This window comes from Apteryx rowi, unplaced genomic scaffold, assembly GCF_003343035.1.
Source record: "Apteryx rowi isolate R43461 unplaced genomic scaffold, aptRow1 scaffold_471, whole genome shotgun sequence".
NCBI lineage: Eukaryota > Metazoa > Chordata > Aves > Apterygiformes > Apterygidae > Apteryx > Apteryx rowi.
In genome coordinates this window covers 481,865-495,083 of record NW_020450729.1, presented here as the reverse complement: position 1 = coordinate 495,083, position 13,219 = coordinate 481,865, and the positions used below count along the sequence as shown (strand labels likewise).

The following is a 13,219-nucleotide window of genomic DNA, read 5'->3' as shown; positions in this document are numbered from 1 at the left end:
CATTTGGCATATGTGTGACTTCTAACAGAGACGGGGGCTGAGAAGATATCAGCCCACCACCTTTTTTTCCTCTTCTCTCTTCTTTTCTCCCCGTTTCCTTCACAGCACTAAAAGTAACCCAGAAACAGTGTGACAGGACTAACGCGGCAGGTACGTGTGCTGTGAACTGTGTTAGGCTGACTGTGGGCTAACACAGTACATCTTCAACAGGGAATGCCGGAGCAATGGGCCCGTTTACTGCAGACATCCAACATCACCAAGTCGGAGCAGAAGAAGAACCCCCAGGCAGTGCTGGATGTGTTGGAGTTCTACAACTCCAAAAAGATCTCCAACAGCCAAAAGTACATGAGTTTCACAGGTATGTGGTGATCATCTCATGCAGCTACTCCCTCCAGCTTTTCATTAGAGTCACTGCATATGTCATACAGTCATGTGGATCTTTTGTTTAATCAACAAGTAGATCCATCTTTTCAAAAAAATTGGGAATGAGATTCCCTGGCTGCTCAGCTTCCCTCTTCCTTTAAGATGCTGCTCTGTTAATCCTGATGGCCAGCATAGCTGTGAAGGAGGAGGTCAGTCAACTGGCTAAATCCCAAAACACATAGGTTTTTTTGAAGCTTACAGCCAATACCCAGAAGGCAGATCCTGGAGTCCTAGTGTTGTGCCCCAGTGATGAAAACCTCTGGAGAAAAGAGGCAGCTAAATTTTGCACCAGCTTCGGTTTCTGGCTGGGTGTGGATGTCGCTTCACATGTGCTTGGGGAGAGGTTTCTCTGCTCCCCATGTGCTGTGATTGAGCAACGCTGCTCAGCTGCTGCATACTCGATAGCTGCTGGCTGGATTTCCCTATAAATCAAAGCTGCTGAGATTTTGTCGTCTTTCTCCGTATGGATTACCTGCCTGCTGGAGAATTCCTGCAGTCACCGCTCCTTTTCCCTGTCAGATCTAACTCTCTCCCTCTCTCAATCTCTTCTCCCCTGCTTTGACCCTTTTAAGGGGATAGAGGCGTATCACCGGAGCTGGTGTTACTCAGGAAGTCTACAGGGATAAAAACACAAATTTGCCCCATATTGCGTGGGTAGTAGGACAAGAAGCCCCACCGGTTAACTAGTGCGGTCCTCGGTTGCTCTTCCAGGCAGTTTTGGTGGCTGAGCCTGAACATCGTGCGGGTCTCAGGCTAGCTGCAGTGCCTTAGCTGGTGATTTAGCACAGCAGCTTTTTCTAAGCCTGTTGAAAAGGTTTTGTGTATGCGGATGGATGACAGCATTCGCGCCCAGGTGTTGCTCGGGGAAATTCCACCCTCCTGCAGCAGGGATTTGGGGCCCCTGCATTTGTTTGCAGAATTTTCTACTCCCTTATCTGTCAGGTGTCAGCTTGCTCTGGGGACTTCCTTGTACTTTATTTGCTCTGGAAAAGTGCCTTGGGGTGCAGGGACTCTGAATGAGATCCAACCTGTAGATCACTCCAGGAGAACAACCCCAGAAAGTCAGAAACCTTTAAAAATAGCCTTCCGTTCTCTCAAGCTTAATTGGATTTGAAATGATTAATTTTGTTTCTGGGCTAGCCTTCCTGAGAGACGCTGCAAGCTGTGATTCACGTTGCCGTGTCCTGAGCTAATGAACGAAGGCTGCGGCTGTCGCGAGAGGCTGCGAGCAGCCTCCGTCAAACAGACTGGGAAGGCAGGAGGTATCTGAGAGCCTCTAATAAGAGTATATGGACGCTGGCAGGAGGAGCTCACTGCCAGGCCCTTCTTTCTTGGCCTCTTCCGCACAAATTTTCTCCCGCTGCTGTTGTAACCTTGCAGGAAAAACCCTGCGTATGGCCTGGATGCGGCTGTCGTAGCATCGTCCTTCGAGAGGACGGTTTGCGCAAAGGTGTCACCATACCTTGTGCGCTGTCCTTTTGAAAGAAATGGTGCCTTACTTTAGGCCCAGTTTTTGCTGGGATGGTTTGAGAACGCCTGGCAGCTTGGGCATCCTGCAGAAGGATTGCTTGTGTGCTGGATCCTGGCGTCGTCATAACACTGCGCAAAGGCACAACTTCGGATGCTTCAGGGATTTTTAAGTTTGAAGACCTAATCAAAACTTTTGGCCGTGGAGTTTAGGCTCTAGCTGGGAAGGAGAGGGTCAGATTTCTGCCTAAATGAGAAATTCCTTTCCCTGTCCATCGTCTGCACCCTGTTTGAGTGTCAGGCTTGCTTAAGTTCATCCTGCCAAACCCGACACAGTTAACGGGGGTTAGGAATGTAGTTGCGTCCATACCCGTGTAGGTACCAGAGACAGACGCAGAGAAACACTCCCCCGAAGGGATATGTGCCCTACATATATATATATATATATWTWTWTTTTTTTTTTACACTCTCTGTAGAGAGAATCTATAGCAGCTGCCCTTGCCAAAGTGTTTTAAATTAGGCAAGATAGTCCCTGGACTTGGAAGCAACAATTCTCCCTATATAGCACCTTCCAAAGGGAGTGTTCTCCCCTCTCCTCTCCCCAGTGCTGCTGCCTCTGCAAATAATTTATAACTTTGCTAGTATCTATCTCTTTCAGATAAGTCAACGGAGGATTACAATTCATCAAATACATTGGTAAGCTTATGCTCGCGTTATCTCTCAAATTCGGGAATTTAAAAACACGAATGAAATTGTTGGTTACACGGAAACTTTGTTTCATCAGCCTTGGCTTTCATCTTGGGGCTATCTGAAGTGTAGCCAAGCAGTGTTAATTGTATCTGTTTAGCGTCTTTAAACGCATCTCAAAATATGAACTCTCTGTCCCTCTCCCCACTCACGTATTTTTAATATATAAAAATAAATATGCATGTATGTATTTGACAACTTATCCCGAAAAGGCACGCTGCTCTCGCTTTTTCTTTCAGCTGTGGGAGAATCAAGTAGACTCGAGAGGCTTTCATTAGCGAATAGTGCTCTCTTCACCGAAATTGTTCAGTTCCTGTATCTGTTTCCTCTGGGTGGGGTGCGGTAATCTAGAAAATGATAACCTGTTTGTTTGTCTCGGTAAACACACCTGCGAGCTCACAAAGTTTAATTGCTAACCGGCAAGGTCTGATTGAAGTAGTGTTGATTAACCAAGCTGATCGCTGCAGAAAGGGAAATAAAAAGGTCTCCTCCTCTCTGCTTGACCTTTCCTCTGCCCTTAGCAGGGCAGACGCTGCTCCTGTTCTCCACGTTGGGAGGCAGAACTGAAAAGCTCTGTCGTGTGTGTGTGTGTGTGTGTGTGTGTGTGGCGGGGGTGGAATAAACAAAACTTTCTATTTAAGATGATTTATAAAACCTCGCAATTCCCTCGTCCCTTGTTTTCTCGCTGCTATGCCATTATCTAGAGTTGGCTCGTTCTGCTCCCTTCCGGAGCCAGCGTATTCCTTCCTATCTGACCGTTTAGGACTCGCTGCTAAAAGAAAAGGGAAACTTTCTTTTCGGTAGTGATGATTTCATCTCGTTGTGTGCCAGTCCTCAGGGGCTTAGCGTGTCTGAGGCTGCTGCAGCTGAAAGTAGATCCTGAAACAAGAAGTCGTTACCAGTCTACTGAGATGCCTGATTTTTTTGTAAGGTGCTGGACAACCTTTAAGGTTGGGGAGAACCAGGAAATTTCCAGTACATAGGCGTTTTGTTGTTGTTTTTTTTAACACATTACGCTTTTGCGGTATGTCTAAGGCACTTTAGCAATCATATGTCAGGATGCTGGTGACTTCAGAAACCTTAAGTTTGGTGAAATGTTATGTTTTCTCCCTTCTTTGAGAGAGAATTTCAGTTTAATGCTTTAAAAAGTCTTCTTCCCCTGCCCTTCTTAGGGAACTGATGGAAAACAAACTGGAAGCAGGAGCACAAGGATAACTGGTCTAGTAGGTTGAGGGACTCGCTAAGTTTATTTTGAAATGTTTACAGAGTAAAGGATGCTGTGAACTTCAGATCCAGTCTGTTTCAAATGTAAAAGGTGAAAAGTGGCTTTGACTTTGAACCACGCTATTCCAGATAGTCCCAGATATATGTTTTTAACTGCTTGTGTGGCTTTTAAAAAACTTCTTGTTCCTATTTTACATAAGATTTTTCTTTTGGAATTAATTTTAATAGGGCTTTGAAAGATTCTACCAGATTGTGCTTCCAAAATCTCCAATTACTTGGGTCTGAGTCACAGTACCAAAGCTGATGTTAACTTGACCTCCCAGCTTTTAGAGAAAGCGTTTAGATTTGGATGCTAATTAAATTATTTGAAGAGTGAAATCTCCAATCTGCAGGATTAGGGTTCAGCACAAGCAGCAAAAAAAGGAACGTAAATAGGGGCAGATACGTCCAAACCCAGCTGTTGTCGTCGCAGCAGCCCAGGCAGAGGTGTCAGGTTTGCCGTGCGGGTGTCGGGCAGTCCTGGTTTTGTAACGGTAATTACTGCCTGAAGGATGGTGCTGCCCGGTGTTGCCAAGTCACGTCACTGATGGTGCGTGCCCACTTCTCCTGGGATGTCTGAGCCATCGTGTGAGGGTCCAGGTGGGTCGGGAGTCCTAGGGAAGAGCCCGGTATTGCGATCAGACAGGGGAATGACGTGCTGTGTGCGAGCAGTTGCCTCAGGCTGAGCTGGGCTGCTCCTCTAAACACTTCCCGTGCGGGATGAGAACCTTCTGGGTTTGGATTTTTCAGATGTTGCAACTTTATAGCCTTTTTTTTTTCTTTTGTTTTCCTTCTGTGCTTGCTTCAGTGTGTTCTCTGTTGCGAGTTTAATCCAACATTTGTGATTTGCTTATAACAAGGGTTTGGGGTTTTTTTTGCTCTCTGTGTAATCACATGCAGAACGTGAAGGCTGTGTCTGAKACCCCCGCAGTGCCCTCAGTGTCTGAAGATGAAGACGATGAAGATGATGCAGCTCCACCCCCCGTGATAGCTCCGCGACCTGAGCATACAAAATCTGTGAGCAAGCCAGTAATACCTGCCTTCAGCCCTCCTGCAGTCGCAGTCAGGTCTCAGCCGGGACTCCTGGTCCCCCGTGCAAGGACTGGGGCTGAGCCCCTCCTGGGAGCAGGGGCGAGGAGACGGGGAGCCACTTAGACCAGTCCTTTCTGCCAGAGCACCTTAATGTTGCTACAAGCCTGGCTTGGGAGGGCCAGAGAGTGCTTGCTTAGTGATGTGTTTAGCTGTTAAAACAGTAGCCATAGAAATGCATCACTGAMAAAAAAAAAAAAAAAATCAACTAATGACTAGAAGTGTTTAACTCTTAATCTGCCTTGTATTGATATGTATGTTTTTACTCCACAAATTAGATCTACACCCGCTCCGTGATAGACCCCCTTCCTCCTCCTACCAGAGATGCGGCCACCTCTCCTATTTCTTCTCCCACCGAAAACAACGCAACACCCCCTGACATGCTGATTAGGAACACCGAGAAACAGAAGAAAAAGCCAAAAATGTCGGATGAAGAGATACTGGAAAAACTGAGTAGGTCCTTCTTAATTTTTAAAGTCCTGGTCTTGCTGCGTTGGTTTCTTAAAACACTAATAAGCTGAGCTATTCTGACATTCTCATGTTGAGATCCGTTGGTGAAGATTTCGTTAACTGAAGTTCCACGGGAGTTACAGATCCTCAGGGTCTGCAAGACAAGCGCTGATTATGTAACATCTACTTAACCGTGAAGTCTGAGACTGTCCCAGATTTTGATACTCCACAGCTCTGGAGTGTGGATGACTATATTGAAATGTTAGAGCTAAGGTGAGCAGAGCTTCCCACTGTGGCTAAAGCGCAGAGGGAGGGTTAGTGCATCTCCAAGTTCACCTGCCACAGTACTGCGAGGTTAAGTGACTTGGTTCTTTTTAAGTGCCCTGATGTTGTGTGGATATGCTGTAGATAACCCAAATTAGTGGTCGTTTCTGAGAAAAATTCATGGCTTATCAACATCTCTCTGTTGGGTCCTACTACTGTCTTTACCGGTCCCTACCTGTGGTTCATGGGTCTTATTTCAAGCGCTTCTCTGCTGCCTGACATGGTTTGGACRTGCTGTGGTGGCAGCATCTGACAGCAGAACTAGCTCATCTGTGCYGTTGATTGCTATCCTCAGGCTGGGCCTGCTTTCATTACAGGACAGAATATCTGATTTTCTGACTGCTAATCCTGTGTTAATGACAGACAGGCTTTGCTCGTCAGTTGGTGTAAGTTGTGTTAGCGCCCCTGTGGTCATGCTAGTCACGTCTGTTGAGGGCTTACTCCCTAAAGGTCAGTGTTTTACGAAAAGAAAACTAATAGCTGGATGAAGTGAAATTTAATCTGAAGCTGTGACTTAAAAAGTGAATTAAAAGGTGCTTCATTCCTCTAAAATGAAGTCTGAATTGAACTGGTGCCATGTAAGCTAGAACTCCGTGTTATCTAAAAACTCCTTTTCAAAGCTCATCATGTCAAAACAGCAGCTTGACTGGTTTACTGGATTAGCAGAAGCCACGTGCCGTTAGTGATCTGAGCCCTTTTGGGAACAGGCACAGCAAGCAGGGACTGTTCGGTAGGACAAGATTGCTACCCTGACGTGAGCGCACTCACTCCTGCAATCAAAAGAAATGCAAGTGCAGCTCTTAGGTGCCTTCGGACACCTTGYTTGCTCTAGCCAGTGGTGCTTAGCGCTGAGCTGAGCCTTAAGTGTTAAGGGGTTTAGTCAGAAACGCTGGCAGGTTTGAGGTTCAGCGGCTGCGGCTCGGTATCGGCTTCTTGGTGCTGGCGAGTCAGAAATACGCAACGAAATCCAGCCCTGTTGTAGGCAGATGCTGTTCCTCTGATGGCAGTGGAGTTGTACAAAGATGTGCGACCTTTTCGTGTTATGGTTTCAGGCATGAAGAAAATGTCTAAACTATTAGAATATATAAACATATATACACACACATATACTGAAAATGTGCAGATGTTAAAAGGAAGCTGGTAAATCCCCACATCTTWGCATTAAGCCCGGATTAATGCAAAAGTTAATGAATCCTAGCCTGGCTTTTGGGGAGGCAGGAAAGCGTTACCCCATTTTACATGTGAGAGTGTTAAACGGGGCAAGACTGAGAGTTGCGTCTCATTGCTGCCTTGCAGCACTTTGCTGTCGCTGCACTGGCGAAGCATTTGGTGTCTCGCAGTGTGAACTCGTGGCCTGGGCTAAGCTTGTGGGGAGAATTTCTGAACGTTTGTCCAGAAATGCTTGTCTTTAGGGAAGGYGACGTTTCTTCAGTAATTGTACAGGGGATTTATATAGTCAGATTTGTCCTTCTCTCCCCCACAAAGGTGCACCGTGTTCCCCTCCCTTACTTCTGTTTGCCCCAAATCCTGTGGGTTTCGCTTCCCTCCAGCGATGTCTGAAAATAGCCCGCTCGCACCCCGTTTGCTGCTGCATGTCTCGGCCTAATGACTGTGCGCAGAGTTTCCTTGCCGATCCGCGTCTGTTCAGGCTCATCCCAAACCCTGCGAAAGCAGCGCTGTACATTGGCCGCTTGAGCGACTTGCAAACACCAGCCCGGAGGCAGCTCTCTCTCCCTCGTTCCTGTTAGCCACCCTAGTGCCGTTCTCGGGGAGACCYGCGCCCCGCCGAGCTGTAGGAATGGTTGGCCCTCATTTCCCTAGCYGAAACGGGCTGCAGCTCCCCTCCAGCTCTAGGGGCATTACGAAGATCGGTTAACGCTTTCAGGGAGCTTCGAGTTTCGGTGATGCTCCTTTTACCAGTTCCTCCAGTTTACCCCCTCGGCAACCTGCCAGACCAACTGCGGGACCCCCCGCGCCTCCGTGCAGCCTGCCGGCCACCTGCCCTTATGCTGGGAGCTCCCTCCTCTTGTGCGGAAACCCGAGCTGTGCTCCTCATCGATGCCAAATCTACCCTGAGCCTGAGCGGCCCCTCTCGGCCCAGCTTTGCGGAGCACAGCGCAAAGCGCCTTCCCTCCGAGGGATGCAGTAACGTGCTTTCCTCCGACTGAAGAGCCACGTTAGGAGGAAGGAGGCGAGACTGCCGCGACGTGCTCTCCAGAGCTGGAACAGCAGCACTGCTTAGCACTTCGGACAACCTGGAAGCTGGGAAAGCAGTCCCCAAGCGGTGATCAGGCACTTGCCAACTGCTGTTAAAACCAGAACCACTTCCCTAACCGTTGGGTTCCCGACAGAGCAGCTGAGCGCTGCCCGGGCCAGCTTGGGGGAGTTTTGCTCTGCGTGGCCTCTCTAAATTTCCCCATGAGTCTCGCAGCACAGGCATTGGKTCGGACGTTTGTTCTGCCAGGAATTGTCACGGCGTAGGGAAGCCTTTGGCTAGTTTGCAACAGACCCTGAGGCCTAAGGTGAGCGGGGCCCTGGCATGCAAATCTGAGGACGTTGCAATGCAGGGGAGTCTCGGATCATCCAATCTGTTGAAGTTTGGGATGACTGAAAATTGCAGATTTCCAGCAAACGACTCTGTTTGCACAGGCAAGGGCAGCGTATCCACATCCTGGGCAGAGCGGCGTGCAGTAACGGGCTGTGAGCGTGAGTAATGTTTGCGTTCTGTCGTTTCTGATGGGAAATCTGTCCGAGAGGGGAATGCCACAGCTAGCGTGTGCGTAAATAACGGAGGACTTCCTTGGTATTTGTGCTCCTCTGGGTTTCACACAAGCGGTTCATGAGGCTCTGCAGCGCCCGTTGTGGCCATGAGGCCGCTCTTGCCATGTGGTTGCCCAGGCATTGGTTCTCGTAATTGTATAAAAAAGTACTTTTAAAATCCTCTTTTTTTTCTTTATAGGGAGTATCGTGAGTGTGGGTGATCCAAAAAAGAAGTACACACGTTTTGAGAAGATTGGACAAGGGTTGGTATCGGCTCCTTCTCCGTCCTGTACCTTTCCTTTTACTAAGAAGGAAGCAGAGAAACCAGGCCGAGTTTGTCTGTGGGAACGCTGATGGTGATATTTTTTTTTCCCCACTCTTCTCCCATTCTTGGCAAATGCTTGAGTCATGGTGACTGGGGGTTTTGTGTGATTGTGGTTTAATACGAGAAAATATGTCATTAGATGATCGGGTTGCTAAATATAGCTGCAGCCAGGGAAGGAACTGTTTATTTGCAGCGTACGAGACGATCTTCAAAGTACAGATTTGCTTTCTGAATTAACTCTCCTTGACGCTAGTGTTGTGCCCCCCTTAGCAGGAAAGGGGTTGGGGGGGAGAGGCCCCAGCAAGGTGATTTCAGGTCTTTCGCTGTTGGAAGTTGCCTGGTGGCTCTTGCAGAAACTCTGCGCTCGTGTGCGCCCTTCGGGTGAGGAGGGTACAAGACGGTTAAGCCGGCTCCGGTTAAAACAGTCGACCGTGCAAACGAGCGGGAGAGCTGTTGCCGGCTCCGCGTGCCGAGGCTCGGCGTCCCGTTTCCCTCGTTACGAACGCCGCGTTTGTTTTCCTTAGCTGATCCTGTCTGCTCTGTAATCGTGCCGCGCAGCCTGCGAGCCGGGGCGGCGCGCTCAGGCCGGTGGAGACGGGATCGGCTCACGGTCCTGCGGCAGCGCTGTGTTGCTGGGTTAGCAGCGAAGGGTCGGGTGCGCGTACCGTCCCCTATCAAAGCTTTATTCCGCGTAGGCTCTCTGGCCACTGCTTTAGCGGCAAAGGTGGCTCGGAAATATTTCAGATGATATTTACTACCAGAACGATCGCGTGAAAAGGAAGGGGAATAAGAGTGCTTTACGGAGATGAGCGGGAGGGGGAAAAGAGTTCTCAGCCTTGCCACGAGGCACTAATAACTGGGGTTTTTTTCCTCCCTCTTGTTTAGAGCCTCAGGTACAGTTTACACGGCGATGGACGTAGCTACAGGACAGGAGGTAAATGCTGCTAGAGTACCACTTGGGTGGATTTTGGATCACTTTTGAAAGTTCTAGTTGGTGCTACAAGACAAAAACATGCTCTCAGGGGTTCACGATATTTTATTTTTAATGAGGTGTTTTTTTCCGTACTAACGAGGCATGGTTGAGTGGTCTGAGCAGACAACTGGAAAAAACGATTTCCCACGTTTTCATTCCTGAATCATTTCGTATTTGCAAAGAATCTTTCTGTGACCCTGAAGAYGCCTCTCTCTCTCATCCCCACGGCTCCTGCCTGTCCCCACTTATTCTCTTCTCTATGCCCTCTACTCCTTTGCTTCCTACACGTACGCTAGTTGACTTGCATAGAAATAGTTCCTCACCCACCCTTTGCCCACTTGCTTTCTGCCCTTGAACTGGGAGACAAGAAATGTGTTTTGTTTTTTTCCTGAATGCTGAGAAGTGCCCTGCGTATGGCATGCATGCATAATAAACTAATAGCGATGGATATGCGGCATCCGTGGAAACGAATATTGCTAGATGGAAGATTTCTAACGAGGAAAATGTATGCATTATTCCAAATATATTTATGGCAGTCTGCAGCACTGCGTGTCTGCTCTGCATTTGTACAAAGTCAGGGTTRCCCACCAGAGAGTTTCATAACTCTCTGCTTTTTGCTAACAGCACTTCACCCCTTTTTTACAGTTCTCAAAGGAATAATATGGTTCAGTTGCAGCCCCTGAGGAAGRGGAGCTGCATTTATTTTGAAGCAGTGGGAAATTTAGAGGAGGWGGAGATTCTTTGATGGTTTTCTACTTTCCTCCTGGACCACTTCAGTGGCTCTCACGTGAATATTATTACATGTGAATTATTATTGCAACAGGCTTTTAAATCATTCCCATTATACAAGTGTGACCGGGCCCTTGATTTTTAAAATGGCTTTTGGGATCACTGCAGTCTTGGTATTCTGTTAGCTTGTTCCTTCCTGTGAAGGGCTGGTGGCTGCTGGTACCAATCCTTTGAGCTCAGGAGCTCRGTTTAAGGCAACAAATTTCAGAAGCCTTGGAAGGAAATTTTGCTGCTGTGCAATATCCAAGAACCTTAGGCAACTCCCAGGATTAAAAATGCTTATTTTGTCTCATAATGCACATCTTCAGTAAGGAAAAAGCCCCTTTGTGCACCCGCGCCTAGCTCTGAACAGGAGTGAGGAGGTACAGGGGCCTCTTGGAAGCCTCTTCAGTATTGAACTGAGGATTTCTATATCAGTAGCAAATGCCTTCCCTCTCTTCTTTGTCTTTCGTTCTCCTCTCTGGTCTTTCCCAAAAAGCAGCGTGGGGTTTTTGGTTTTGTCTTACTTAAGCACTGTTTGGCAGCCTTGTGAATACTGTGGAAAAACAGCACGGTGCCTCGTCTGTTCTTCCCTTCTCCTGTGTTGGGACTTTTCTATAGAGTCTCCTGCTATACTATCAAAATGCTAATTGTATCTGTCTATATTAGCACTCTGTGGCTTGTTTCTGCTAATCCTCGCTTTTGTGAGCTACAGTTTCTGGCTCCCATCCATTAGTCTGTGCCGCTTTCTCTGCACGTAGCTGTTTTGTAAAGGCATAATTACATTTCTTTCCCTTTGTCTTTGCCTAAATATTGTACCGAATACAGTYGGATCGTAACATCCATCAAAGCGTTTCTGCCTCCCGCTGGGCTGAGTAGCCTTGCTGGTTTGAAGGCTTCTCTTAGGACCAGGTACTCTCACTCATGAAGCGCTGGCATTGTGGCTAGCTGCATAGCTGAAGTTCGCAGCACGCTGTATCCGACTGATTTCTGTGCTTATACGTGCAGAGTAGGTACAATGAAACAGGTAAAAAGCGACAAAGCCGATGGGCCACAACTGAAGAATCCACCTCTGTTTCCCCTTGTATTGACTGGGGATGAAGCTCAATCCAATTCATATATTTTCAGCCCTGTATCTAAACTTTGGTGCTTCTTTCCCCCTAGGTCTTGCTCTGACAGATAAATAAAAAATAAATAAATAAAAATTAAATAAAAATAAAATAACATTATCACCTCAAAGAATTATGCTTAGGCCCTGTAATTTACCCCTTCCCTGATCTCCTGCCCTGCTGCAGCTCTCTAGAAGCACAGGATTTKTTTGGAGGGGGAAAGAAACCCAAGTCTCCAGAAATGGCCGATCCAAAATARAATTAATAAGAATCCTTTAAAAAGAAACACGTCTTTGATAAATCAGTCCATACTAGAGTAAGGGGATCTCTGCTCTTTCACYGAAAACTGGAGGGATGGCTATCTAACTATGGCACAACAGTCCAGTATGAGAATAGTAGCCCCCCCTTGTCCTTTTTGGCATTAAGCACTTAATGTGTGTGGAAGCGGACCAGCTGGAGGAACTCATAGAGCTATGAAATGGCTCAGTAACCCCTGATGATAAAGTGGCTTCTCCCTTTATGCGAGTATGGGACTAAAATAATCAGCGCTGGTACTGGCAGGTTTCTAGGTGACCCTTTAATAACGCTTTACTTTTTCATCTTTCTTCACGACAGGTGGCAATCAAACAGATGAATTTGCAGCAGCAGCCCAAAAAAGAACTGATTATTAACGAAATTCTTGTAATGAGGGAAAACAAAAACCCCAACATTGTCAACTACTTGGACAGGTAAGYGATGATTTGAAGAGTTCCCCAAGGGCTCTGGAAAACGCTTCCTTGTCACCGTCTTCAGTGATCCTCCCTCAACTTAATGCAGGTAGAGGACAACGTTGCAGTGTTTAGTGCATGTGGCAAGGTTGGGCTGTGGGTGGCTTAGCGGTCTCACTCCATATCCAAGGAGAAACAGGTGAATCGATATCAGTGAGGTTTCTAGGCTCTCCTTAGAGATCATGGCAGAGAAGACATTAGCAGCATGCTGTCATGATTCCACTCTCTACTTCTCTCCTTTGCCAAATTTGACGCTATAAGCCATTTCCTTCCTGCTGCTGGGGGAGAGATGGAGGCAGTTTGAACTGTGTTGTTCTTACTCGTTTTCCTCTTCCACTGAACAATGCTGACTTTCTGCTGGCAGAGGAATATGATCTTTTCTTTTTGGCTCTCTGCTGAGGTTTTTTTGAGCCGTAGCATAACAGTGGTGAGGGTGAATGACATGTGGCACACAACCAGGCAAGGCTGCTCTCTTGCGGGTGTGAATAAGGGAGAAAAGCAGCAGTAAAAATAACTGTGCTCCTGGTAACTCATTCCTAGAGAAGAGCTGCAATTGCAGGTCCGTGATCAGAGATCTGGCACAGTAAGTAGGTAAAAACCCGTTGGAAGACAGAGGGAACAGGATTATTCCCTGCTCAGAGCTGGGCTTTGTGCAGTCACGCACATGCTGTGACACTCCTGCTCAGCCTTGGRCACATTGCATCCATATGGGAAGGCTCCCCCTTGAATCTTCTCTTCTCCTTACTGCAGAGCT

The 13,219-nt window shown here is 47.5% G+C and overlaps 1 protein-coding gene across 2 annotated transcripts in view; it reads left to right on the top strand.

Moving 5' to 3' along the window:
• Positions 1-13,219, top strand: part of PAK1 (p21 (RAC1) activated kinase 1) — a 74,254-nt gene that overhangs the window by 48,833 nt on the left and 12,202 nt on the right. For both annotated transcript variants that reach the window (XM_026078157.1, XM_026078158.1), the window contains 7 exons: positions 211-358; positions 2,549-2,586; positions 4,801-4,917; positions 5,268-5,442; positions 8,723-8,786; positions 9,734-9,782; positions 12,314-12,426. In XM_026078157.1, the coding sequence (XP_025933942.1) occupies positions 211-358; positions 2,549-2,586; positions 4,801-4,917; positions 5,268-5,442; positions 8,723-8,786; positions 9,734-9,782; positions 12,314-12,426 (704 nt within the window). The remainder of the gene's footprint in view (positions 1-210; positions 359-2,548; positions 2,587-4,800; positions 4,918-5,267; positions 5,443-8,722; positions 8,787-9,733; positions 9,783-12,313; positions 12,427-13,219) is intronic.